Source organism: Coenobita brevimanus, chromosome 69 (assembly GCF_032717465.1).
Source record: "Coenobita brevimanus isolate Jiangsu-jjx chromosome 69, ASM3271746v2, whole genome shotgun sequence".
NCBI classification, from domain to species: Eukaryota; Metazoa; Arthropoda; class Malacostraca; order Decapoda; family Coenobitidae; genus Coenobita; species Coenobita brevimanus.
The window spans coordinates 18,522,343-18,548,934 of record NC_137022.1 but is presented as its reverse complement, the minus strand read 5'-3'; the positions used below and the strand labels follow the sequence as shown (position 1 = coordinate 18,548,934).

General features: G+C 41.9%; 1 protein-coding gene across 1 annotated transcript in view; it reads left to right on the top strand.

Moving 5' to 3' along the window:
- Nucleotides 1-6,165: 6,165 nt before the first annotated feature.
- Nucleotides 6,166-26,592, top strand: part of LOC145406106 (cGMP-dependent protein kinase, isozyme 1-like) — a 664,176-nt gene continuing 643,749 nt past the window's right edge. The window contains exon 1 of the mRNA XM_080277304.1: nucleotides 6,166-6,738. Within this exon, the coding sequence (XP_080133430.1) occupies nucleotides 6,181-6,738 (558 nt within the window). The 5' untranslated portion in view covers nucleotides 6,166-6,180. The remainder of the gene's footprint in view (nucleotides 6,739-26,592) is intronic.

Below are 26,592 nucleotides of genomic sequence, written 5' to 3'. Positions count from 1 at the left end.
TAACAGTCATTCGCAGCCTCTCTTTATTTCCACTATTTAGTATTCTTCATCAGTCTCTCTCTCTCTCTCTCTCTCTCTCTCTCTCTCTCTTTCCTGACGAGGGGCCACGTGCTTCGCAGCCACAACTGTTGCTCTACTTCTTGTCGTTGTTGTTGTTGTTGTTTGTTTATGTTTACAGCTTTGAGTATAAACAGACTCACACTTTTTATTACCCTCCTCTTGGCCCTATAACTCTCTCTCTCTCTCTCTCTCTCTCTCTCTCTCTCTCTCTCTCGCTCTCTCAACAGACTCACCTTTATTATTATCCCTCCTAATCTCTCTCTCTCTCTCTCTCTCTCTCTCTCTCTCTCTCTCTCTCAACAGACTCACCTTTATTATTATCCCTCCTCATCTCTCTCTCTCTCTCTCTCTCTCTCTCTCTCTCTCTCTCTCTCTCTCTCTCTCTCTCTCTCTCTCTCAACAGACTTACCTTTATTATTATCTCTCACTCTCTCTCTCTCTCTCTCTCTCTCTCTCTCTCTCTCTCTCTCTCTCTCTCTCTCTCTCTCTCTCAAACTGACAGCAACAATGGGCGGAGCTACTACCGTTAACCCGTACACACACACACACACACACACACACATACACATAGCCTATATATATATATATATATATATATATATATATATATATATATATATATCCATCCATCCATCCATCCATCATCCAATCCTTCGTTGCCCGTGAGGAGCGTAGTAGCCCGGAGTTAGGCAGTTGGTCCTGACATTTAAGATGAAAGTGACCAGCCTCACTCATCCCTGAGTGGCATTGCCCGAGCAATAAACCCCAACCATCCCTTGGATATAAACCTTCACCGGCCCAATCCGATTGGAGCGCAATAATTACCCACTAAACCACAGGCACCAAAATTTGGTTATATGGTTACCACCCAACGTAGTAAATGGTTTCTTGGTGTACAGGAAGCCGTTTGGCTTGTCACTCAGTGTACTGTAGAGCCACCCACAGGCAGAAGGAATAGGAACGAATGAAGGAAAGAAAGACGGAAGAGGGAGTGTAAAGTCACCCGTAGGCAGAGGAACAAGGAAGGACTGAAGGAAAGAAAGACAGAAGAGGATGGAAGGAAATAAGGATGGAAGAGAGAAAAGGGCAGACACCCGAGAGCAGCACGGCATCGAGTGAGTGGATGGTGAGCGCCCCCACCTACCACAATATCTATCTATCTATCTATCTATCTATCTATCTATCTATGTTTATATATACATAATATACACACAAACATCTCGTATATGCACACACGTATACACACATACACAAATATACGCGCATATACATACATATACGCACATATACACACATACACACATACACATATACGCATACACACACACACACACACACACACACACACACACACACACACACACACACACACACACACACACACACACACACACACACACACACACACACACACACACACACACACACACACACACACACACACACACACACAACACATCCTGATTACAGCGACCATTACGTGTTTTTAGGTCGCGGTATGTAATAGAGAAGGTAGCATCGTCATTTGATGCATGTGTGTGTGTGTGTGTGTGTGTGTGTGTGTGTGTGTGTGTGTGTGTGTGTGTGTGTGTGTGTGTGTGTGTGTGTTTTCTGGCAAGTGAAGTGCATAAGTAAACTCTGAGTATATTTAACTCCTTTTCTGCCGTCTTCAGACTTTAAAACTTTTATTCTCACTACCTCGAGTCAGTTCTTATTTTATAGCGAGAAATCTTGTGCAATGAAAAGATTATAAAGTATCTGTAACAATGCTTCTTAGAACTGTGAATGATTCAACCAAGGGTGATGAAATTATTTTAAGGGTGACTGAAACTAGAGTTTGAATGAAGGGTTAATAACATGAAGGGTTGATGACATAATTTAGTCAGACATTTATATTTTTCCTGTAACGCAGCTGGAAATTTCAGTGTGTTAGTTCGGTAATGTGGGTTGCTTTGGAGAGGGAAACTATGTCTCAGTTTGAGAAGTTTGTCGCAGGTGTGCTGGAGCATCTTAGTCACTGATGATCAATAACATGCATGTAAGTGTAGACGAACTCTGTTTGTCATTTTTGTTCTGTGGTAAGCATACACACCAATAAAATATTGTTTATAAAAATTTGTATTAATGCTGATGCAAGATAAAAAAAAAAAATCTGTTTAAAAATTTTCAGAACTCCTTTTTTGTGTGTATTTTAGGATGATCAAATTTTAAAATAAAATTGGCAAATAAATAGATAAACTCTAGTAATGGTATGTTTTATTCCGTAATGTGGTACGGTAAATTATGTATAATTTTATTCACAAAGGTAAATTATGTATAAGTTTATTCACAAGGGAGGGTAAGACAAATAAGACCAAAAACATGTGAAAATCTACTTGCGGGTGAATGACTTCTTTTTAACTAAGTCTCAAGGCTGTATAACACTTAAAGAGTAAGAAGCACTGTTCTGTAATACTGTCACTGTGAGGGTGGATTTTAGACATTTCCATATCGTATTAATATTCAGCACAGAGAAACCCTATGTAGTCACTGGGTTTAGTATGCTGATTTGATTATGTTGTGTGTGTGTGTGTGTGTGTGTGTGTGTGTGTGTGTGTGTGTGTGTGTGTGTGTGTGTGTGTTGGCAACATCTGTATTTAAGTGTGTGTATAAATAAGCTGATATGTGTGTTTGTGTGTGTGTGTGTGTGTGTGTGTTAACAGAAGGTGTTTTTAAGTGTGTGTATTAATAAGCTGATGTGTGTGTGTGTGTGTGTGTGTGTGTGTGTGTGTGTGTGTGTGTGTGTGTGTGTGTGTGTGTGTGTGTGTGTGTGTGTGTGTGTGTGTAGAGGGTTGTGAGAGTAGTGTGCACTTGGGATTTAGTGAAATAATGTGTTGTTAGGGGGTGTAAGGTACTAAGCCTGTGTTGTTGGTGATGTGTAGAGTGTAATCAAATATTATAGTATATATTTAGCGAAATAGCCGAGTAGGGTTCGATTTAGGTGTGTCATTTAACACTTACAACCCTGTGATGTTATTTGTTTTATATTCTTGTCACTATCAGACGATTTTATTAAGATCAGACAAACATTCATGCGGCGATGGGGTTATAGAAAGCTATTGTACTTCCTCTGTTATTAATAGCCTTTGCTTAGCGGAACACCATCGTCTGTGTGAGTAAATAATAAAATTAAAGTCGCCATCACGGTCAAGTGAATAAAGGAAAAAGTGATGGTATTGTTATGCCACATTATTTCAAAGATGTTATGCGATGGTGTGTGGTGAGTGGTATGCTAATATGTGGTGGTGTTTTTGTAAAGTGATAGGCTACGTTGTAAGATGATAATGTACATGTGTGTCATGAGGTTAGTGCCACGTGTTGTGTGGTGGTGATACTGCGCAGCTAAGTGACATAGCAAGGTGATAATGGCAATCCATGGTGATGTTAGTTTTATGTGTTGTGTGATAGTTACGTTGTGCAGTGATATGATGATGGTGATTTGTTGTGTAGTGGTAATGATAATGTGTGATGAAGTTAATGTTACGTGTAGTATGATGGCAATGTTGTATAGTGAGGCTAGGTGTCTGTTGATAATGGTAATAACTATTATGTGCAGTGTGGTTGTAATAGTTGGTGAGGTGATGATGATGGTGACGATGAAGATGATATTGATGATGACGTGTGGTGAACTGTAATGGTGATTTACTGTGGTATGCGGTGATGTTTGTGTTATGTAGTGTGTTGTTGATGTTGTGTAGTGGTTATGTGACGTGATATTGGTTATATATGATAAGATTTGTGATAATGTGCACTGTGGTAATAAATAATGATATTGTGTAGCGAGAATATATGATGGCAATGTGCTGTAAGGTTGTAATGATACTGAGCAGTGTTATCTTTAGCATGTTAGATTTGTTAAACTCCTTCCCAGCTATTTGTTTTTGCGCATTGTACCTAAATGTCCTATGGCAAATGTGTCAATATGGTTGCTGTTTTGGCCTGAGGATCATATCTTAAATGTAAACCTGGTGGATTGCTGGCTTAAGTTACCCTTCTTCATCGGCATAATTAACGTAGCGCACAGGAGAATATTAAGCCTTTATTTTTTATTTTTTAATTCATAATACAACTCGCAGGAAGACGTGCTATGAAGTCAAGGATGCCAGCGAAAACACAAGTCACATGTGTGGAGAGATGGTGACAGTAATGCCGTGACGAGGTGGTGATGGTAATGCCGTGTGGTGAGATGATGGTGGTAATGCTGTGTGGTGTAGTGATGGCAATGTTGTGTGATGAGGTGGTGATGGTAATGTTGTGTGGTGAGGAGGTGATGGTAATGTTGTGTGGTGAGGTGGTGATGGTAATGTTGTGTGGTGAGGAGGTGATGGTAATGTTGTGTGGTGAGGTGGTGATGGTAATGTTGTGTGGTGAGGTGGTGATGGTAATGTTGTGTGGTGAGGTGGTGATGGTAATGTTGTGTGGTGAGGTGGTGATGGTAATGTTGTGTGGTGAGGTGGTGATGGTAATGTTGTGTGGTGAGGTGGTGATGGTAATGTTGTGTGGTGAGGTGGTGATGGTAATGTTGTGTGGTGGGATGGTGACGATAATGCTGTGATTAGGTGATGATGGTAATGCTGTGTGGTGAGGTGATGGTGGTAATGGTGTGTGGTGTAGTGATGGCAATGTTATGTGATGAGGTGGTGATGATAATGTTGCGTGGTGAGGTGGTGATGGTAATGTTATGTGGTATGGTGGTGATGGTAATGTTATGTGGTGAGATGGTGATGGTAATGTTATGTGGTATGGTGGTGATGGTAATGTTATGTGGTATGGTGGTGATGGTAATGTTATGTGGTGAGATGGTGATGGTAATGTTGTGTGGTGAGGTGGTGATGGTAATGTTGTGTGGTGAGGTGGTGATGTAATGTTATGTGGTATGGTGGTGATGGTAATGTTATGTGGTGAGATGGTGATGGTAATGTTATGTGGTGAGGTGGTGATTGTAATGTTATGTGGTGAGATGGTGATGGTAATGCTGTGTGGTGAGATGATGATGGTAATGTTACGTGAGATAGTGATGGTTATGTTATGTGGTGAGGTGGTGATGGTAATGTTATGTGGTGAGGTGGTGATGGTAATGTTGTGTGGTGAGGTGGTGATGGTAATGTGTGGTGAGGTGGTGATGGTGGTAATGTGTGGTGAGGTGGTGATGGTAATGCTGTCTGGTGAGGTGGTGGTGGTAATGCTGTGTGGTGAGGTAGTGATAGTAATGTTTTGCGGTGAGGTGATAGCATTGTCGTGTGGTGAGGTGGTGATGATGTGGGGTGATGATGGTAATGTGTGATAGGGTTAAGTGATAGTGCCGTTGTATGGTGGGATGGTGATGTGTACAGATATGGTGATGGTGATGTGTGGTGTGGTGGTAATGGTAATGCTGCCTGATGATATAGTTTTGTGTTGTAGGAATATGTGTTATTTCTGTTGTGTGTTGAGAGTGGGTAGTGTGAGACTTCATCTGTTGTCACTGTTTTATATGCATTGGATTTATTTAAGTCTGACAAGATTTCCATAAGTTGGGGCAGCACCACAACTCCCCATTCCCTCCTTAACTCATTTGCTCCCAGTGTCCTCAGTATAGGACGGAAGTGGGCTTTTTCAAAAGTTCATAAAGAAAGGAACCCCGGGGTAGGAAGCTATGAGCTTCTCGACTGTGAGTCAATAGGCGGAGGGCAATACGCTTAGCACCCGTCCAGCACAATCCCTCACATAGGAACCCTGGGAGCTAATGGGTTAATGGTAAAGCAAATTGGATAATGATAATAGTTTGTAATTATGTGGTAATGTGTTGTGAGATGATGTCGATACAGTTGTGATTATACATTTAATCCGTATGGAAGTGATGTTAATGATGTGTAAATGAGCAGGGAGATAATATTAGTGATTCAGTGGCGTTAATGTGCTGTGCTGTTGTGTTTCAGGATGGAGGGGTGCGGCTACCCTGCCAGTGTGCGTGAAGTGAGCCGACTGCTGCAGGAGGCGACGCTCTCACAGGACGCCCCCAGCCCTCCCGACTCACCCACCCACACTCCCCCGCCTCCCTCATCTCACGCCCCCGCCACAGAGCCCAGTAGGGGTGGTTGGATGCCGGGGGCGGGGCAGGGTGAGGGGGGCGGGGCGGGCGGTGCGCGGCCAGGCAGCCCCAGCGGCCCCGTCAGTTTGTCTCAGATCTTGGAGCGGCCAGTATACACTGCTCCCGCCCCGCTCAGCCCTCAGCCCCAGCCCCAGACCCTTGTCCAGCCCTATCACCCCGCCCCCCAGCCCGCCTCTTGCCGGGCGCCCCAGCCCTCACCCATGCCGGTGGCCATCATGGGTAATGGCACGTCAGGCCAGGCTGGCGGCCCCCACCACCACCACCACAACCACCACAACCACAACCACCACCACCAGCATTCTGGCGGCGGGCAGGACACTCCCGGGGGGCCGGGCCCTGGGAACGGGCGCGGTGCTCCCGTCCCGCGGCCTCCTGTACCAGAGGACTATAACTATTTGCGGGGCCTTGTGCCTGAACTGAAGGCCGACATCCGCGAACGTGACCTCAAGATAGACGTGTTGGAGGCAGAGACGCTGGATCTTCGTCGTCAGCTCAAACGCCAGGCTGAGGAGCTCACACGCGCCCGCAGGGAGCTGCATAAACTTAAGGTCAGTTACTGCTCTCTTGCTCTTAGTGATTTCTACACCACACTTTCCTCTCGTTGGCAGTCTCTCTTCCACCGCTCTTAAACTCATCTCCTGCACTGTGAATGCCACTCCTCACTGCCTCCCCTCTTACTGCTCACTGTCCCTCCATTGTCCTCATCTTCCCCAGTTCCCTTCCTGTTAGCAGCCCGCACCCTCCCTTATTCATTCATCGTACCTTTCTCCTGATTCACATCTCCCTTGGCTCTCCCTGTCTCACTGGTCACATGCTTTATATACTGTAGCCTATGTCGTGCCTCACATGTGTCCTGCTTCCGTGCCTTGCAGGTGTCCTACTTCCTTGCCTTGCATGTGTGTGTGTGTGTGTGTGTATGCCCTGTTCTCTCCTCTGTCCATCCTAATTGAGGAAATGTGAATAAATGGATAAAGAAAAGGAAATGAAGGGTATAAGAGAATGAAAAGAAACGACATTGAATCATGGCAAATATTTTGAACATTCGTGCAAAATTTGAAAACGTTTGAAAAAAAAACAGTTCTTGGGATTCAATACTGAAACAAATATCAGCATACTCGAAGTGATGAGAGTAGTTTTTGTACATCATTTGATAAACTGATCATGTGTGTTATAAAAAGACTGGTCGTATATAGCCGTCGGAATTTAAAATATTATTCATCGACAGTGAGTAGAAAGGGTGATGATAAATTAGGAACTAACCTTCCAAACTTCAGTGTGATTTGCTTCATTCTGTTTTGCCTCACCCTTGTCTGTGTCCTCCCTTACTGTGTTCTGGCTCTGTCTGTCCTGCTTTATGGTGCTCTGCCTTACCCTTACCTCTCTGTGTCCTGTCCTTCTGTCTTACTGTCTCCTACCTCCCTCTTGCCTCAGTGTGTCGTGTCTTGCCTCGCTGTCTCCTACCTCACATGTGTCTTGCGTCCCGTCTCACATATGTCCTGCTTTTCCGCTGTTTACATTAACCTGGGTCACATACTATATGTCATGCCTCCCCCTTTCCTTACAAGTGTCCCACTTCCTATATACCTGTGTCCTTCCTTACATGTGTCTTTCCCTCCATATGACCTTTACGCTTGCCTTTCCCTGCATGTGTTCTTCCTTACAAGTGTCGTGCTTCTCCACTGCCTTCAGTTAACCTATCTCATCCAGCGTGAAATGTGTCCTGCCTCACCATTCCTGTGCCCTTCCCTCCCCCTCCCTATATTTAGGACGGTATTAGATCAGCTTAGAGGGCTTTCTTGCACCTCCACCTTGATGATATATTTTACATATTGCACCATAAATTCACCGGTGTGTTATTTATATCTTTTTTGCCACACCCATAGGGGCAGACAATTCCAGTGCGTGTTCCTAGCTATGCCATTCACTGAGTCATAGTGCATTTTTGAATGATGAAATCTGGCAAGTAACACCCATATACTTTTATGAGCGTGGATGTGGTGTGCTTCTTGGTTGTATCTGAGGAATGAGTCGAAAGACAAAGAACAAATTTTGGAATGTGGTGGGGTGGTTGATAAGGATGGGATCACTGTAACAAAGATATAGGAGGTTAAAGAATCTTTGTAAACATAGGAGTCTATAAGTGAAGGTATTGAGAAATAAATGATAGTAAATAGTAAAGGATATAAGTAGTTGTTATTGAGTAATCCAAGCAGACCCATCAACAACAGACAAGAAACCGCCCCTGAAGGCCCCTCCCGTAAGATGAACCGACGTTCCCTTGCGGTTGGCAGCGTCTTGTCATAGCGAGGCGTAGGAGAGAGTGTAGAGGTTTATTACTTGGATGGACGCCTCATTTGAGTCTTTTCTCATCATTCCGTTATTTAATTATATGGTTGCCACCTAGCGTTGTAAATGAATCCCTAGGTCATGGTAACCCATTAGGCCTTTCAGTGTTGAGCCATCTGATGTGCACAGAAGTGTAATATGAAGTAATCGGAAAGATGGGAGAAATAGGAAGGGATGAAGACAGACATAGAGAAACAACGGTATAAGGTGAAGTTAGAAGTAGGCAGCACTTCATCAAGTGGGTGGATGATGGTCAGAGATAAGTAGTAAGGCAGTTTAATCACAAATGGGCTACACTGATAACGATATTATCCTGGCTATTTGACTGAAATTTGGAATCCGAAAGGATGCAACATGTTAGGGAAAGTTGGACATCGACCTGAGATCTTCATTTTGAACCGTTTTCGCCGAAACTTTCTTCTGATCATTCTTGCGTGACTCTGCTGAAAACATCTTCGCAAAATTTCCTTGTCCTTTTCCACCAGAGAGATTGGGATGGGGGTGGGGGATCTCTAGGAGCAGTTCTTTCCACATGTCTCGTTAACAGTTTTCGTACACTAGGTGCTTCCCGTCCTTACACTTTAATGACTTAAGCGAAGCCACCACATATAATCACTCCCACACAACACCTCACGAAGTACATTAACAGAAGGGCCCTGAAGCTCCAGCATCTAGTACTTTTGTACTTGTTTGCTTTTTCATGCTATCTTCAGACAGTTTATTTGGCTTAGGAGAGACTTTTCGAACTGGAGAAGTATTGTTATTATTGTTTAGTGTTATTATTATTATTATTATTATTATTATTATTATTATCAGCATTGTTATTATGAGGCCAAGTGTGACCTCACTGAAGGGCCTATAAATAGATAAAAAATCCCAAAGGGCACCACTGATGGGCGCACATAACCATGGAGTAATTAATGGCCCAGCAAAATCGTAGCAACCGCAGTCTGGACCATCTGAACACTACGTATTCCCAAGACTATTAAGAAAAGTATTCTAGACTTTATTGTTGAACTAAAACTGCTGAGTATATATGCGACATACTTGAGAAGAGGCCTAACTATAAATACGTTTACTACTATCAGGTCAAAGGCATTGGTCGAAAGTTTGTATGTACGGGATGGTCAGAATTAACAAATATCGTAAGATATAAAGTCAAACACCCAACAAAACGACGTTATTGAACATGATGATTTACACCAGACAAAACAACGCAATGTGATTTAAAAAACACGATCCAGAAGCCTTAGGTCAGATTCAGGAACAGACAGGAGAACAGCACTCGATGAAAGGAGAGATAAACGAGTAAAAGACAGTCATGATTAATACTGTCATTCCAGGAGATAAAGAAAGATTCATTAAAGTCTTCAGTAGGAGTGGTTCTACTAAGGAAAACGAAATCATCGGATTAAAAAAAAGAAATAGGGGACGGTGGGCACAAGGGATGAAATTGTATACGGCAATATATGCAGCACTCATATGTATAGTGTGATGATTCCTTTGATATCATATTCTTAACTAGAAAGCTCTCAGAGAACGCAAACCACCGCCAATGCCGTTGCCATTAAAAAGGTTCCGGATCCGGATCCGTGGATATAGGATTCGGATCACTTCCAAAATTTAATCAATTCTTTCTTGGTCCATGGTCCACCTTTCCACAAATTTATTGAGAAATTTTGGAGATACTGTGCAGGATACTCCGGATTCCCCCCCAAATTTAATCATTTCCTCCTTGGCCCATGGCCCACCCTTCCACAAAATTTCATCAAAATGCGTTCATAACTTTTGGAGTAATCCCGGATTCGGATCCTCCTCAAAATTAATCAATTCTTTCTTGGTCCATGGTCCACCTTTCAACAAAATTGAGAAAATTTGGAGATATTGTGCAGGATACTCAGGATCCGGATCCGGATCCGACCCAGAATATAATAATTTGTTCATTGGCCCATGGCCCACCCCTCCACAAAATTTCATCAACATTCGTTCATAACTTTTTGAGTAATCCTGCTAACAGACAGACAGAGACAAACAAACAGACAAACAAATCATCTCGGGGTAAAACATAACCTCATTGGCGGAGGTAATAATGATATCTTACACTCAGCTACTACAGGGCGACATCAAGATCACATAAAAACTGACAGACTCACACACGTTGAGATTGAAGTGAGTCCCCTTTGTAGATCTCATCGCGGGAAACGCTCCACGCTCGGTTCTCAGGCTTTGATGTGTGATATTGCCGAAAACCTCCGTACATCACACAAACCATCTGCTAAAACTGACAAGTTTATGATGCGGAACTGAACAGTTTAAAAAGTTAATGAAAGGTAATTTACGCGATACATGCATGGCAGGGCCGGAATGACACTGGGAGGCACTGGGCCAGTAAGAGAGAGAGAGAGAGAGAGAGAGAGAATTACACAGGAAATTTTCAATAAAGCTAATCACCACTTTTACCATTTTTTCCTCTTCAAAGCCATATTATTTTTGTGTTCAGCTTGGTAGAGATCTTTGAAAATGGACTGAGTTTGGCTCAGCTCTTAATAACTTCACTAATGGGTGTTCCCAATCATTTGAATACTATTGTTGCTTGGTCAGGTTAAAATGAATTAGACATCATCGAAATGAAGGGGTTCATTCACTAGTAAGAAGGCGGAGATATATTTTGATGGACAACAGATACAGGATATATGGATATATTAGCAGAGATCAACAGATACAGTGGCAGGCAGAGAGAGATGCACTGATAGACTCATGCAAATATAAAGTTGGGCAATCATGATAAACAGATATGTAAGAGACTGACGAGGATAGTGGGGTGAGCATGGGGTGGTTGAAGGAAGAGGTAGCCTAATCAAGAAGGAAGCTGAGAGATGGCAATTTGGAAGACGAGGTGGACACAGACTGGAATAGATGCACATTTGGTGGAAGAAGAGGAGGGGCAAATGTGGAAGAGGAGACGAAGGCCCAATTAGGAGATGAGGTATCTGTATCAGTGGAGGAGAATGATGTGCCATGGGAGGAGAGATCGTTACTTAGTAAGGACATGAATACATGGAGTACTATTTTATCATCTTTTGGTTTATTCATGTAGGATGGATAACGTCATCATCGTCATAATCATCAGTTATTATTGCCCATATCATCACCAACCTCGTCCTCATTACAATATATTAGTGTCCATATCATCTACAGTTTCATCTCTCCTCGATACCCATTGTGTTTCTTCCGATGTTTTTCTCCAGTCATTGTCTTCTCCCAACCCGATGTCTTTTCTCCATGTTTTAACTCGACCAGTTTTACCCTCCCCTTCAGTTCCTTCTCTTTAATTTAATCTCTATTCTCTCATTTTTCTTTCTTTACTTCAAACTCCCCCTTCATAAAATACACTTTTGTTCTCCGTTATCTTCCAAAATGCAGCCAATTACTAACTTCGCGTCTGTTTTCACTCCTGTCTGTATCTGTCCGTGTCCATTATTCTGCCTGTTTGTCTGAGTCTATTTGTCTTCCTGCTTTTTTGTTTTTTTTCGTTAACATATAATTCTGTCTGTCGGTTTGTCTGTGGCTGCCTGTATCTGTCTACAGTATTTGTTTTTGTGTGTTTATCCGTCTGTTTGTGCCTTTCAGTTTCCTGTGTTTATATGTCAATATTTGGTGTCTGTCTGCCTTTTCACTGACGTGCCGCAAAAGAAAACGAGAGGCTTGGGATGTCACTTGAATGAAGTGATTATATTTTGATGAAAGGAAGCCATAGTACGAAAGCACAGACGTTATGTATTTAAACAACTTCAACAAAATGACGTCTTTTGCACGATATTCCTAACATGTCCTAGAGAGTGTGTTCAACTTTAAAAAGTTTCAATATGGAAGAGTTGTAGTCGTCACTGAACACTTCATTCTACTCGTTTACGCCACCACTCTCTCTCTCTCTCTCTCTCTCTCTCTCTCTCTCTCTCTCTCTCTCTCTCTCTCTCTCTCTCTCTCTCTCTCTCTCTCTCTCTCTCTCTCTCTCTCTCAGTTGCAAAGAGTTCACGTTAAATCGCCTGGCGCGTCACATGCAGTAGGCTGTATCCGTATTAAAACTCAGTTGAGCATTGACCTTCTTGTTACCTCCTTCAGCACGTGGGGTCTCATCTAAGCCAAGTGAAATCGCTTAATGGGAGCAAGAATATAATACAAGACACATCGTCACTCTGTCAATGATATGTGCTTTGATGTGTGGAGAAGCCTACACCTCTGCGCGCGCGAGTGTGTGTGTGTGTGTGTGTGTGTGTGTGTGTGTGTGTGTGTGTGTGTGTGTGTGTGTGTGTGTGTGAAGGAGGGGCTACAACAGGCAACCGGGTGTAGTCAAAGACTCGTCTCATCAGTCTCCTTCCTCTCACTGAATCCTTTCAGTCTTTCTCCCTTTGCCATGGTCTTTGGACTCTCTCCTTCATTTGTCCCCCCTCTCCGTCTTTTTATTTTTTTTTTCTGTTTTTTAAGGTTGCGTCTTAATATCACTGCGGCGGGCATACAACACATCTCTACCTATATATTACTCCTCCCTTTTGTTTCATTCTGTGATGCAAGCACTGATTGTCAGTTTTACTCCTGCATGAACACAATCAACTCAGGAGCTGTCTTCTTCAGTTTCTTTTCCTTTGCTTACGACTTTCATGATTATAAAGGCAGTGTGTGCGAGTATATAAAAATAATGGAATTATTATTATTTTTTTTTTTTACATTCTTCCGACAGGACAGCATTCAGCATCCTCTCTTTTATCGCTTTATTTTTCCAGCCCTGTCAAGTGCAGACTGGAAAAACATAACCAATAAAATGCATCTACTTTCACGTGCATTTTTTTCCCCTCACTGTAGACTTTGTTTCCCACTTATTATTTTGCCAGCCGCGGAGGGATTCATTACAGTTATTACAGTTACCGTATGAATCTTCCTTTGTGAAGGTCCGGCCCTCCTGTGGAGCTCTTACAGACTGATATAGATTCCGATGAAACTTTCACAAAGTAGACGTTTATAAGAATGATTTTATCCTCCACTAATCCTTCCCATGAACTCCTGCACTCAGGTTACGTCTTTTATATTCTTCTTCCCATTTACAGACGATTCATTTCTTCTTAGGAGAGACTTTGCGTTCTGCAGGGGTTATTTATGGTATTTTATAATTGCTTCATTACTTCAGGTCTTTTGTAAGGTGTTAGGTTTAAAGATGGCAAAGATATTATATAAATGACGAACACGGGCTAAAGGTGTTAAATTTTATGACGCAATAGCATTTTATGACGACTGTTAATAAACTCATTGTTCTGCTGGGAAGTGGCCTTGCTTAAAGCCAATATGTAGGATTTGGTCACCTGAATATCACCACACCATCCTTTCTTACACATGGTGAGGAGTGATTTTGTAAGCGAACCCTGCCTTGCCCTGAGCGTGGAGTTTATTGGGTTTTCAGAGAGGGGGAGAGAGAGAGAGAAAGAGAGAGAGAGAAAGAGAACTAATGGGGGTTGAAACAAAGGCGGAAATAGGTTTAATGAAGCGAATAAATAGACTAAGAATTTATTTTTCACTTCGGGAAATTGCTTGGATGATGCATGCGTTGCCAGTCCTCTCTCTCTCTCTCTCTCTCTCTTTCTCTCTCTCTCTCTCTCTCTCTCTCTCTCTCTCTCTCTCTCTCCTGGGTAATCTGTCACTTCGTTAGCCCCGTTAGCCGCCATGCCTACCTTCTCGTTAAGTGAGGAGTTAGGTGCTCGTTAATCATCGCTGTCTCCTCTTTTTGTCACTCCCTCCTTTTTCATGTTTTGCTCAGCTGGGGTTGATTCTCTTTTCGCTGAACACTCTGCTGTCTTCCATTTGTTGATTTACACCTGCGTTGTGAGACGTCAGGTATATGAGAGCTGCTCATGAGCACTTTCTTGTTCCTTTTTTTGTTTTGACTATCTGATTGTCTGCCTATCCAAAGCCAGACGCCTAAATCCCAGAAGGCGTGGCCACAAATAAATAGCCTCCTGACGCCCTGTCTTTTGCCAATTGGTTGCCCTCCCTCCAATTCACACACTCTTCTCTCATTTAGCCTGTCTCTCCACTCCATTCCTCCATCTCATGACTTGGTCTTTCACTCTTCCTCTTCCTTTTCACCTCACTCACATACACTCTCGTAGTCAGATTCTCGGTCTTCTTCCTCTCTGCATGGTCTAACCTTAATGCTTTGAATCACGTCCACATCAGTACTACACGGTTCCTGTAATTTCTCATTTGTCTGTTTGTCTCCACATTCAGCTCCACACCTCTCAGATAACTCATTTCCACTGTTCTCAGTCTTGACTTTTGTCCTTCCAACCGCGACCGAGCTTCGCTTCCTTACGTAAGTCATACTTCTGCTTCCATGCTCACTTCCTTATTCCTTATCAGAGCTTTCAGTGTATCAACAACCTTTCTTTCCTACTGTACTTCATCAAAAGCTTCATCCACTTAACTTCCATCCTTACTCATCAAACTGCCCAAGTACCAGAATATGTTCACATTCTTCATTTCATCACCATCCAACCTCATGGTGCATTATGTGACTGCATTTTCGCCCAAATACCAGAACTTTACTCTTATTGACATGCTCTTTTTGGACCCCATTCCTTACACACACTCCCAGAATCATTCACCGAGCCTTGCAGTTCCCATTCAGCTTCATTTAACAATACAGAACAGTACAGGAAGATGTCAAACCCTACCTTCGCTCATTAGGGACATTCCAACATTCACTTTCCTATCTTGTACCTCTTTTCTAATGTAATACACAAACACAGAAATTGAACAGCCACAGAGACATGACACATCTCTGTTTTAAGCCAATATTCAAATAAAAGAGTTCAGTTAGTTCTGTATCAACATGCATTTCATCCCTAACGCCAACATACATGCCCTTGACAGTATTCAGAACTTCCCAACTACGCCATATATTTCTTATATCTTCCACAGTGATTGCCTGTCTGCCATATACAGTATCTCTCCATCCGTGAAGGCAGTTTACAGCTTCTTCCCTTTTGCCAGATCCTTTTCACAGAACATCATGGATCAAATCCCTGATCTACACGACCTCTTCCCTTCCTAAAACCCTTTGTTCTTCTTCAGCTAATTCCTTGGTTATTTTCGTAACACTGCCAGCAATTATTACCTTAACATTACCAACAATTATTCTGTTACACTGAGAAGACAAATTCCCGTACGAATGCCGCACACTTCTTTTTCCCCTTTTCATTTGTATGGGCTAACTGTTTTACCCGACTTACCAATCCTCCGGGCCCTACCTTCATCTCAGGCCACACTGCACCTCTTGCATATCCATTTCATTACTATCTTTCCCTTGTATTTCAACATTTCGTCACATACTCTATCAATACCTGGGTCTTGCCTCATTTCTGACTTCCTTAATTGTTTCAAATACTTCCATTTTACTGATCTCTTCCTTCTTATTCTCCTCTCTTTTCCCAGCATCCCCGGTCACTTATACTTGCACGAATATCGTTCTGTACATTCAACAATTCCTTAAATTGTTCTCTCCAGCTTCTCATTTTTCCTCCCTTCTCCATCAGCAATCTATCGTTTTTATCTTTCACTTCTCTGCTGCTTCCCTCATCACCCTATCTTACTTTCCTGACCTTCCAAAGTAATTTCTTACATTCCCTCCACTTTGCACTCAGATTTCTTCCGAACTCCACGTCCACTCTTTGCCTACTCTTTCTTGTTAGTCTTGTCACCTCTCACCTTTTCTTTACATATAGCTTTATTTTCCATCTCTCAACACCCTCGATTTCGCTACTCCCCATCCAGTAACTATGGGCTGTCTTCTTGTCTGTCATAACTCGTTTCACCTCTTCATTCCACCATGCTGTTCCTTGCACCTATTACGTCTTCTCATCACTCCACACACTGCTTAAGCTGCTGCACAGACTCCTGTGCAGCAACTTAAGCCTTCCACCTCCTAGGGGGAGGTGGTGGCTGAATCGGTAGAGAGGCGGCCTGCAGTCCTAATGGACCCAGGATCGAATCCCGGCTGGGGCAGGGAACAGTTTTAAGATTTGAATTTCCAAAAAAGCAGACTTTCCTGACTCTACCAGATCACCCGCCGACATGTCGTAATAATACCCCCGCTAATACCAATACACCAGTCCTGTATGAGACAGCCCTAGCATGTATTCAATATGGACGGTGGGTGTTAGCGCCGAAGCGGTGACATGTGGAGGTGTGCGGTATGTAGGAGGACTACTGGGCCTTGAAAGCAGGCTGTGAAGCCTATGCCCAGAGTCGGACACATTAAAAAAAAAAGAAAAATCTGTTCAAAACTTACTCTGTCTGCTCAGGGTCTTCTCCACTTCTGTCTTGCATTTTGCCCTCTTGTTCATCCTCATGCAGCTTTTCTACTGTCTTTTTAGGAAATTTTTCCTCCTGTCTTTTTTAGCCTTTATTCACTCAACAGTTCTGCACCTCTGTTTTAGGCAGTACTATGTACTGATCAAATACTCCACTCCTTCAAACTCTGTACACTTTTGTGTCCAACACAGATCTGATTCGCTCAGCTCGCTCGATCTCACACACACACACACACACACACACACACACACACACACACACACACACACACACACACACACACACACACACACTGGTGCAGTGGTAACGTTCCCTCTTGCCAGCTGGTGGACAGGAGTTCGCGCCTCGCTCAGGTTGCGAAAAGCTTCACTGACGAAGTGGGTGGTTACTGTCCCCCTTGAGCAAGGGGACGGGTGTGTGCCTGTGTGAAGGTCACAGCCTTGCTCTTAGATCGGACTATATGAGCTCTCAGCTCCCTTCCGGGAGGGTAAAAGCTGACCATCACGACCATCAAGTGATCCTGACCGACCCAGTGAATTACACACACACACACACACACACACACACACACACACACACACACACACACACACACACGCATAATCAATAATTTACGTTCATTCATCCAGCTAACCACCCATCCTCCTTATCATTTTTTTTTTTTTACAAAAGATTAACAATGGAAAGAAAATCAAGATAAATTTTAAAAATCCATACAATTAATTAATACAATCCTCTGTTCATTTAAAAAATCTGTAACAGCTGGACTTGAACTGTTGTAGGTTGAAGTGTGGGTGGAAACAGATTTGGGGAAACGAGTTCCAAAAAGAAGCGGTTCTAGGAATAAACGAATTCTGATAAGCAGAAGTTCTACAATATGAGTGTGACAGACCAGTCATGAGCGCTACCAGATGCTTGTGTAGCACCGGGGAAGGCATGGAGAGAAGGCACGGTGGACGCAGCTTCATCTGGGCATTTGCAATAAAAGTATCTGTAAAATAATCCAGGGAAGACAACGTTTCGTCCTACTGGGAGGGGGGAGGGGGGCATAGTTCATTTATAATTGCGGGGTTATTAATTATTCTTGTAGCTTTGTTCTGAATTTTGTCCAGTTATTTTAGTGCATCCTCTCGCCATCCACTTCACAAGGGTAAGCAATTTTCAAGACGAGAGTGCACACACCTCTTGCAAATTGTGGGTAACTGCTCGTCAGTGAAGAAGTACGGATCCTGTACAATAATCCAAGTTTTGTTTTTATGCGATTTTAGCAAGTGATCTAACATGAGAGGTCCAACTGAGGGTATTGTTAAGCGAAATATCTAGAATGTCAATACTTCTGGGGATAGGAATATTGGTTTCATTGAGGGATAATACGGGAATCATGCAATACCTGTTTGTTAGTAAACTGGATATATTTGGTTTTCCTAGCATTAAGTGAGAGTGTTATTTTGTCCCCATTCAGTGATCTTGAATAAATCTTGAATTAAGGAGATTGCTGTGCTTCGTTGGGCGTTAGAAATATCAAACTTTGTGAATGGATGTTTAAGTGTGAAGTAACTATGAAGTGTTGAATAATCTACATTGACCGAATGGGATTATGGGTGACTGACAAGAGATGATTAATATGAGTGAGGAACAGGGTTGGAGCCAGAACTGATCCTTGTGGCATGTCAGCATTAACTGAGTGAAAACTGAAGTACACATTACCTACCTTTCCTCTTACCATTCTGTCGGAGAGATATGAGGAAATTAGTGGGAAAAAGGATGATACGCCAAAGCAAACGAGTTTGGACGGCAGGAAACGGTGCCACACTCTGTTAAATGCTATAGAAATATCAAGGACCATTTCATGGGTCTCTCTATGTTGATCAGTTAACTGATGGATGGTATGAGTGAAGAGATTGAGTATATCAAAAGTGGATCTTTCTTGGCGAAAACCACACTGTCCATCACTAATTAAGTTGTTGGATTCGAAAGGTTTAACAGTGTGCCTTTTAATGACAATCTCAAATATCTTCCAAGAGATGTTATAGCTACTGCTCTGTAATCAGAGAGATCAGACGAATTCTTTTCTTTGGAAATGGGTGGATGTTAGCTTCTCTCCAAGAATCAGGTCATGAAAAAATGCTTATGGATAGTCTGAATAATATAGTTAGAACAGGAGCAAGTTCTGGGAAACTTGTACTTGTGGATCAGTTTGTGTCTGAAAAACTGTTTTGGTTATTGCCACGCAGTGCGTTATTGTCCACCAGAGCACCACTATTCCCATCCACTTCAGTGGGTACACCCCTCTCACCACCCACCCATATTTCTGACGTTTCCCATTTTCCTTTCTTACCTCCAGTCAAAACAACTCCCTCACTCCTCGCCAACTTTTCCATTCAAGCTTTCACAAACTTCTAAAACTCATCTTTTACTCAGGTCAATCGGTCTTCCGCTGGGGGATACACACAAACTGTCATTCACGCTTGTATTCCCACATTAATTTTTACCCGTACAATCCGAGATCAAACTGAACCTCACTTTCTTATACTCTCTCTCTCTCTCTCTCTCTCTCTCTCTCTCTCTCTCTTTTTAAAGAGATAACGAATGGAGGAAGGAAAAACAAAGGAAAAAAAAAAAGCAAGTAGTCCATGCGCCTAAAGGCATCCTCCCTTGTTATACAACTGGATTTAAATAAAAGTGGATTAAATGTTTGTGGAAAGCAACTCCCGGGAGATGAATTCCAGAGAGTAGTAGTTCTAGGGATAAATGAATTTTGATAAGCAGAGATTCTGTCCTCTCTTGCGCAAAGCAATACACAAACCCTCCTTTTCCGTCTCATTATCACCTACATCATTACATATATCCAATGCGTCCACTTTCTCAAGGATTATCTTTTCGATTTGGTTCCAGTCATCCCGCATATACCAACATTTGCATCTTCAAGCACCTGAATAATCTCCTTCTCTTTCATTTCATCTTTTACGTATCTCATATTCCATGTTGCCATTATTCGATCCTTGGTGGTCAACAGTAGGTCAAAGCGTTAACGAGTTTCTTGTGTTTTTAGTTTGCTGCTTTACGGAGGGGAATACTAGCCCTTCACCAACCCACGTTGTTAACACTTAGGAAAAACGTGTGGTTTGGGTATACTGTATGCTGACCACTCACTGTAGTAGTTGTTTTCCTGGCTTATAGGAGAGGGAGAGAGAGAGAGAGAGAGAGAGAGAGAGAGAGAGAGAGAGAGAGAGAGAGAGAGAGAGGATAAAAGTGGAAGGGAAGGAAAGGAGGGGAGTTAAACGCCGTAATACCTGCGAAGTAATGGCGTGTGTGTGTGTGTGTGTGTGTGTGTGTGTGTGTGTGTGTGTGTGTGTGTGTGTGTGTGTGTGTGTGTGTGTGTGTGTGTGTGTGTGTGTGTGTGTGTGTGTGTGTGAGAGAGAGAGAGAGAGAGAGAGAGGATAAAGATGGGAGGGAAGGAAAGAAGGGAAGTTAAAAGCCGTAAAACTTGAGAAGTAATGGGGTATGAGAGAGAGAGAGAGAGAGAGAGAGAGAGAGAGGAGAGAGAGAGAGAGAATAATAAAAGTGGAAGGGAAGTAAATGACATGATTAAACGTTGTAAAACCTGAGAATTAATATCTTATTGGAGAGAGAGAGAGAGAGAGAGAGAGAGAGAGAGAGAGAGAGAGAGAGAGAGAGTAATTTGAAGATCAGGACGAGAACTTTCTCTAGATAGAAAAGGAAAAGTGTGTCAGAGGAAGTCGGACGGATAAAAAAAAAAAAAAAAAAAAACGAACGAGGGAAGATGGTGACACAGTTAAAGGCATCAACAGTGTATAGAGACCTCATGTTTCTTACTGCGTGATGTGAGTTGCAAACTGAATCTGAAAATTTAATTACAGTATCCATCAACCTATATGTATACCTAAGTCTAATATAATACCACCATCATCATCATCCGTACCTCCTTTCCCACTCTAGGGTAAGATGAGGGGTAGGAACGTCCAGACAGCCCAGGTTTGCCCTATCAAATGGGCCACGCTTCCATTCACTTACCATTCAAGGCCCCGGAATCCTGGGCCTTCACATAAGAGTATCCGATAGAATCATTTGAACGTTGTCACGTTAAAAACGGGTTCCAAATTCCTGATTATGCACTTCTTCTCACAACAATCATCCAGCCAGCTCGATCTCTTGTCAGTCCTTTACCCTCACCGACTTTCATACCCTCCTGCTCACACACTCATTCACCATATCCCTGCACCTTCTCCTTGGCCTACCTCGCCTCCTCTCTCCTTCAGATTCTCTCAGATATACCTATTTCACCACTCTATTGTTATCCATTCCCACCACATGACCATACCATCTCAGTACACTATCTTCAATTCTGGCGTCCACAGACTTCCTCACTCCGCATCCTTCCCGAACCACATTAATTCGTATCCTATCCACTCTCTGTACTCCACATACATTCCTCAGCAGTCCCATCTCCACTGCTCTCATTCCTGACTTCATTTTCATGCCACACCATAGTCTCATTGTCATATGTTAAAGATAGCACTAACACTCCTTCATGTAAGCCTCGCACAGCTGCAACACTCAAGCCTCTGCATTTTATCGAGGCCTTCATTGCACCAGCTACTTTCCTTCCTTGTGCCACTCCACTTTCCACTTCAGTTGCACATTTTCCTCTTTTTTATCACTGTATCTAGGAATTTGAACTCTCTCACCAAATCCAGTCTCTCTCCATTCAATGTAACATCACACTGGGAGTCGCCTTCTCTCTCATTCACCATCAGTTTACTCTTTTCTACATTCACTCTCAAGGCACGACGCTCACAGACATTAGCAAAACTCTGCCTTAGTCAACCAAGTTCCTGTCCGGTATTTGCAAGCAGTACTGCATCATCAGCATACAACAAATTTGAGATATTCCATCCATGCCCATTCAATACCAACGGCATCCCTCTCTCCATAGTACAATATATATTATATAAATACAAGTTAATAAGTATACAAACATATATAGAAGCAAATATTATACTGTGGAGGTATATATATATATATATATATATATATATATATATATATATATATATATATATATATATATATATATATATATATATATATATATATATATCTATATATATATATATATATATATATATATATATATATATATATATATATATATCAGCTAGTCAGGTCAGGTGTTTGTAAGGGGATGGCTCTGTTATGATGTGGCAGGGGTAAACCAGTTCTGCTGTCGAGCCCTGCTGCGGATGTCACTGATTGCATTGCGCAGTTGACCCTTGTGCGGTGTGGTGCGGTGAGGATCTGTCCGTTCTCCCCTTTGGGGCTAAGATGCGAATGAATGTGTTTGAATGGATGATTAAATTGGGAGTGTGTCGTCCTTCTTGGCTACCTCCCTTTCCTTGGGGGAAGCAGCCTAGATATATATATATATATATATATATATATATATATATATATATATATATATATATCATCAGCCGTTTGAGTGTCCACTGCAGGACCGGCCTATCCCTACCGAAGTGGGGACGATACAGCCAAGTAGAGATTGTATGTAGAGTGAGAAGTGCTTGTAAGTGTAATTGTAGTGTTGTAGTGGCTTTGGATGTGTGTGTAGTCTGTGAACCAAGTGTAATCGGCCCGCGCAAGCCGACTGGGTGCAAGCATACTTTAGTATGCGACACTGGTTCAGTCACAGCACCCCTGATGTCCGCCAATGCAGTACGTGGCCAGAACGCTCCCAAAGTTCATTACCGTGGCAGGGCACGAACCCTCGTTCTTCACTGTACGAAAACGCACACTTTACCACTGTACCACAGAGCTCTCTCTCTCTCTCTCTCTCTCTCTTTATATATATATATATATATATATATATATATATATATATATATATATGAGCCTCTGTGGTACAGTAGTAAAGTGTGCGTTTTTGTACACTAAATGCTTCTACAGCCTAAAACGTAAAAGTACGAAGAAAGCTGGTTTTTGGCCTGTGGTAGGCAACCAGTAGCTATCAAGCAACCAAAACCTTGCAGACACAACTAGGTCGTAGGCTGCTTATTGTGTCAAAGTTTGGTCAGAATCAGCCAGTTCTGGAGGGCAGAAGCGCCTGTCACAATTAAACAAGATTGTTAGGGATGCTGAAGCCAGTATTTGCAGGGTTGCCATTGGAAAACCAGAGGAGAGAGGGGGAAAAATGGATGGCATACTTCCATTAGAGAATGATCTCAAGATTACACCTGAAGTAGTCAGAGCTTTCTAAGCTCATTAGTAATGCTTCTACAGCTCAAAATGTTAAAAGTACGAAAAAAGCAGTTATTCAGCTTTTGCAAGGGGCCGAGTAGTTGCCTAGCAGCCAAAACCTTGCAGACACAACTGGGTCATAGTCTGGTCATTTTGTCCAAGTTTGGTTGGAACTGGTTAATTCTGAAGGGTGGAAGTGCCTGCCAGAATTAAACAAGAAAGAATGAAAAAAATGGAACTAACAATAAGGACAGCATGGAAGTGGCCAGTGGAAAATTGGTAGGGAAAAATACCCCAGAAAGCTAACGAAAGAACGCCAATATAGAGCATACAAATGAAAACCAGAAAAAAATCTGGTGAAAAAAATAATGAAATAAAACCAAGAAGAAAAAAACAGCAAGGAAAAGAAAGCTAAAATGAAAAACAGGTATTAATAATAGCCACACAGAGAAAAAGAAATGACATGAATGCCACGAAAGGAAAATGTAATGAAAGCAATCAAGAATGAAAATTATAGATAGTAAAAGAAACCAAGATTAAAAAGCAGATAATGACACGAAGATTGGTAAAAATAAGCAAGTGAAAGAAGACAGTAAATAAAAAATAAAGCAAGTTAATGAACGGTCAAGACCAAAACACAGAATAAAAATAACGGTGAATGAGACAGTGCCAGAATAGAAAAATACAGCAAGTGAAAGAAATCCAAGATAAAGTCAAACAGAAAATGACAGAGAGCAGGTGAAAGAAAAACCCGATTGAGAGGGCTAGTAGATGAAAGTCAGAATAAAAATTATACAGCCAGCGAAAAATGGCCTTAAGGATACAGCTAGTGAAAAAAGTAATGATAAGTAAAACTAGAAAGCGCTCAGAGAGCGTATACCTCTGACAATGCCACTGCCATTAAAAGGGTTCCGGATCAGAGGTCAGGATCCTCCCCAGAATCTAATCAATTCTCTCTTGGTCTATGGCCCACCTTTCCACAAATCTCATTGAAATTAATTGAGAACTTTTGGGGATATTGTGCTAGCTACTTCGGATCCGGATCCGGATCCAGCCCAAAATTTATTAATTTCTTCCTTGGCCCATGGCCCACCCTTCAACAGAATTTCATTAAAATCCCTTCATAAGTTTTTGAGCAATCCTGCCAACAGACAGACAGACAGACAAAGAAACCGACAAACAAACCAACCAACGCGGGTTAAAAAGTAACCTGCTTGGAGGAGGAGAAAATCCAGCAAATGAAAGAAAGCCAGAATTACACATACACACACACACACACACACACACACACACACACACACACACACACACACACACACACACACATACGTGAAGTAAAATCTTAATCTGAAGAGCTCACAAACCAAAGCCATTGAAATGAAAGAAGTCAGAAGAGAAAAATTAGCTTAGGCTTAATAGAATAGAACTAAATTAAGAAATGGCAGCAAAAGAAACTCAGAATGAAAAGCAAACCAAGAACTAGAAAGAGAGAGAGTAGACCTCTGCCAATGCCATTTCCGTTAAAAAGGATTCGCCCCAAAATTTTATCAATTCTTTCCTGATCTATGGCCCACCTTTCTACAAAATTTCATTGAAATTCATTAAGAACTTTCGGAAATATTTTGTCGGATACTCCGGATTCAGCCCCTAAATTTAACAATGTCTTCCTTGGCCCATGGCCCACCATCTCACAAAATTTCATCAAAATTCATTCATAACCTTTTGAGTAATTCGGGATCCGGATCTGTGGATATAGGCTCCGAATTGGGACCCGGATCGTCCTCCAAATTTAATCAATTTTTTTCTTGTTCCTTGACGCAGCTTTTCACAAAATATCATTGAATTTTAGTTAGAACTTTTGGAGATATTATATGGGATACTCCGGATCCAGATCCGGCCCTAAATGTAATCATTTGTTCAATGGGTTATGGCCGACCCATCCACAAAATTTCATCAAAATCCTTTGAGTAATCCTGCCAACAGACGGACAGACAAACAAACACACAAACCAACCAATGCGGGGCAGTGGTGGGCAAGTTAATGAAAAACTTTAGCTTCGTTGAGCGTTAATCCGTTAATCCATCAAGTAGTTCCGTTAAAGTTAATCCGCTAATTCTGCCGTTAAGTTAACGGAAATGAACCGCTAATCAGTTGATCGGCTAGTTTTTAAAACGTTAACTTGGCTAATCAATAATGTGATAGTCCTCTAATCTGCTACTTGTTGTTGCTGCTCTTGTGTGCCCTTGCCTCATGCTGCTTGGGCAGGCAGACCTTACATTGAAAAATATAATTGTTGTCCTCTGTTTTCCAGTAGGACACAAACTTGTCAAGATATGACCAGGGGTTCTCAGGCAGCTCTGAGTCATTATCCATCTCGGCCTCGCCAACATCACCCTCACTAGCTACAACAGTTTCCTAACTATCCAGTCTGTCCTGGCCAACTTCAGTCTCACTACAGAAAACTGAGACTAGGGGACTCTTGCGATGTACTTGACTGAGACGCCATCACTATGAGCCATGATCACTCCACAGTCCAAAGTTCTGTTGGCTTAGGATCACTATGACACTACCGATTTGACGATTTAAATGACGATTTAAAACGCTTCTGACCTAAAGTGACCTGTAACAGAAAATAAATAATAGATTAACGGAAATCAACGGAAATTTTAACGGAAGTTAACGATGATCCGTTAACTTATTAAAAAAAAAAAAGATTAACGCGTTAACAAAAAAATTAGCTCCGTTATTAACGGAGTAAAGATTAACGCGTTAATACCCACCGCTGACGCGGGTTAATACATAACCTCCTTGGCGGAGGTAATAAATCAAGCTAATGAATGAAAGCCAAAATGAGGAGCTAGTGAAAGAAAATCACACTGAAAATGAGCTTGGAATGAAAGAAATAACTGAATGAAAGCTAAAATGAAAATTTGGTGAAGAAAAGCTAGAATGAAAAGCAAAAACACAATGAACCGGCAATTAATGTCAGTGAAAACTGTGGATCGAAAAATAGCTAGTGAAAGAAAACCAGAATGACACTAACACCATGAATCAAGCTAGTGAAAAAGTCAGAGGAGAAAACGTGTAGTGAAAAACTGAATGCAGAAAAAATTTGTGAAAGAAAACGTTAATGATAAACCGTGAAAGAAACCCAGTTTATGGGAACCATTGAAAATAAGTCATTGAATAACAGAATGAATAAAGTTTGAGCAAGAAACCAAAAAATATGAAAATAATCCAGTGAAACCTATTATGAAAGAATTGTTGAGGGATGTAACAACAGGATAAAAATAATTTATTGGAAGAAAGTGTGAATGAAACAGGAAACAGGAAACCTTGAAAAAATAAAGGTAATCTCGGTAAAGAAAACCAAAATTGATAATAAGCTAGTGAATTAATGAAATCCATAAGAAACGCCAGTGTGAGAAAGAGAGGAA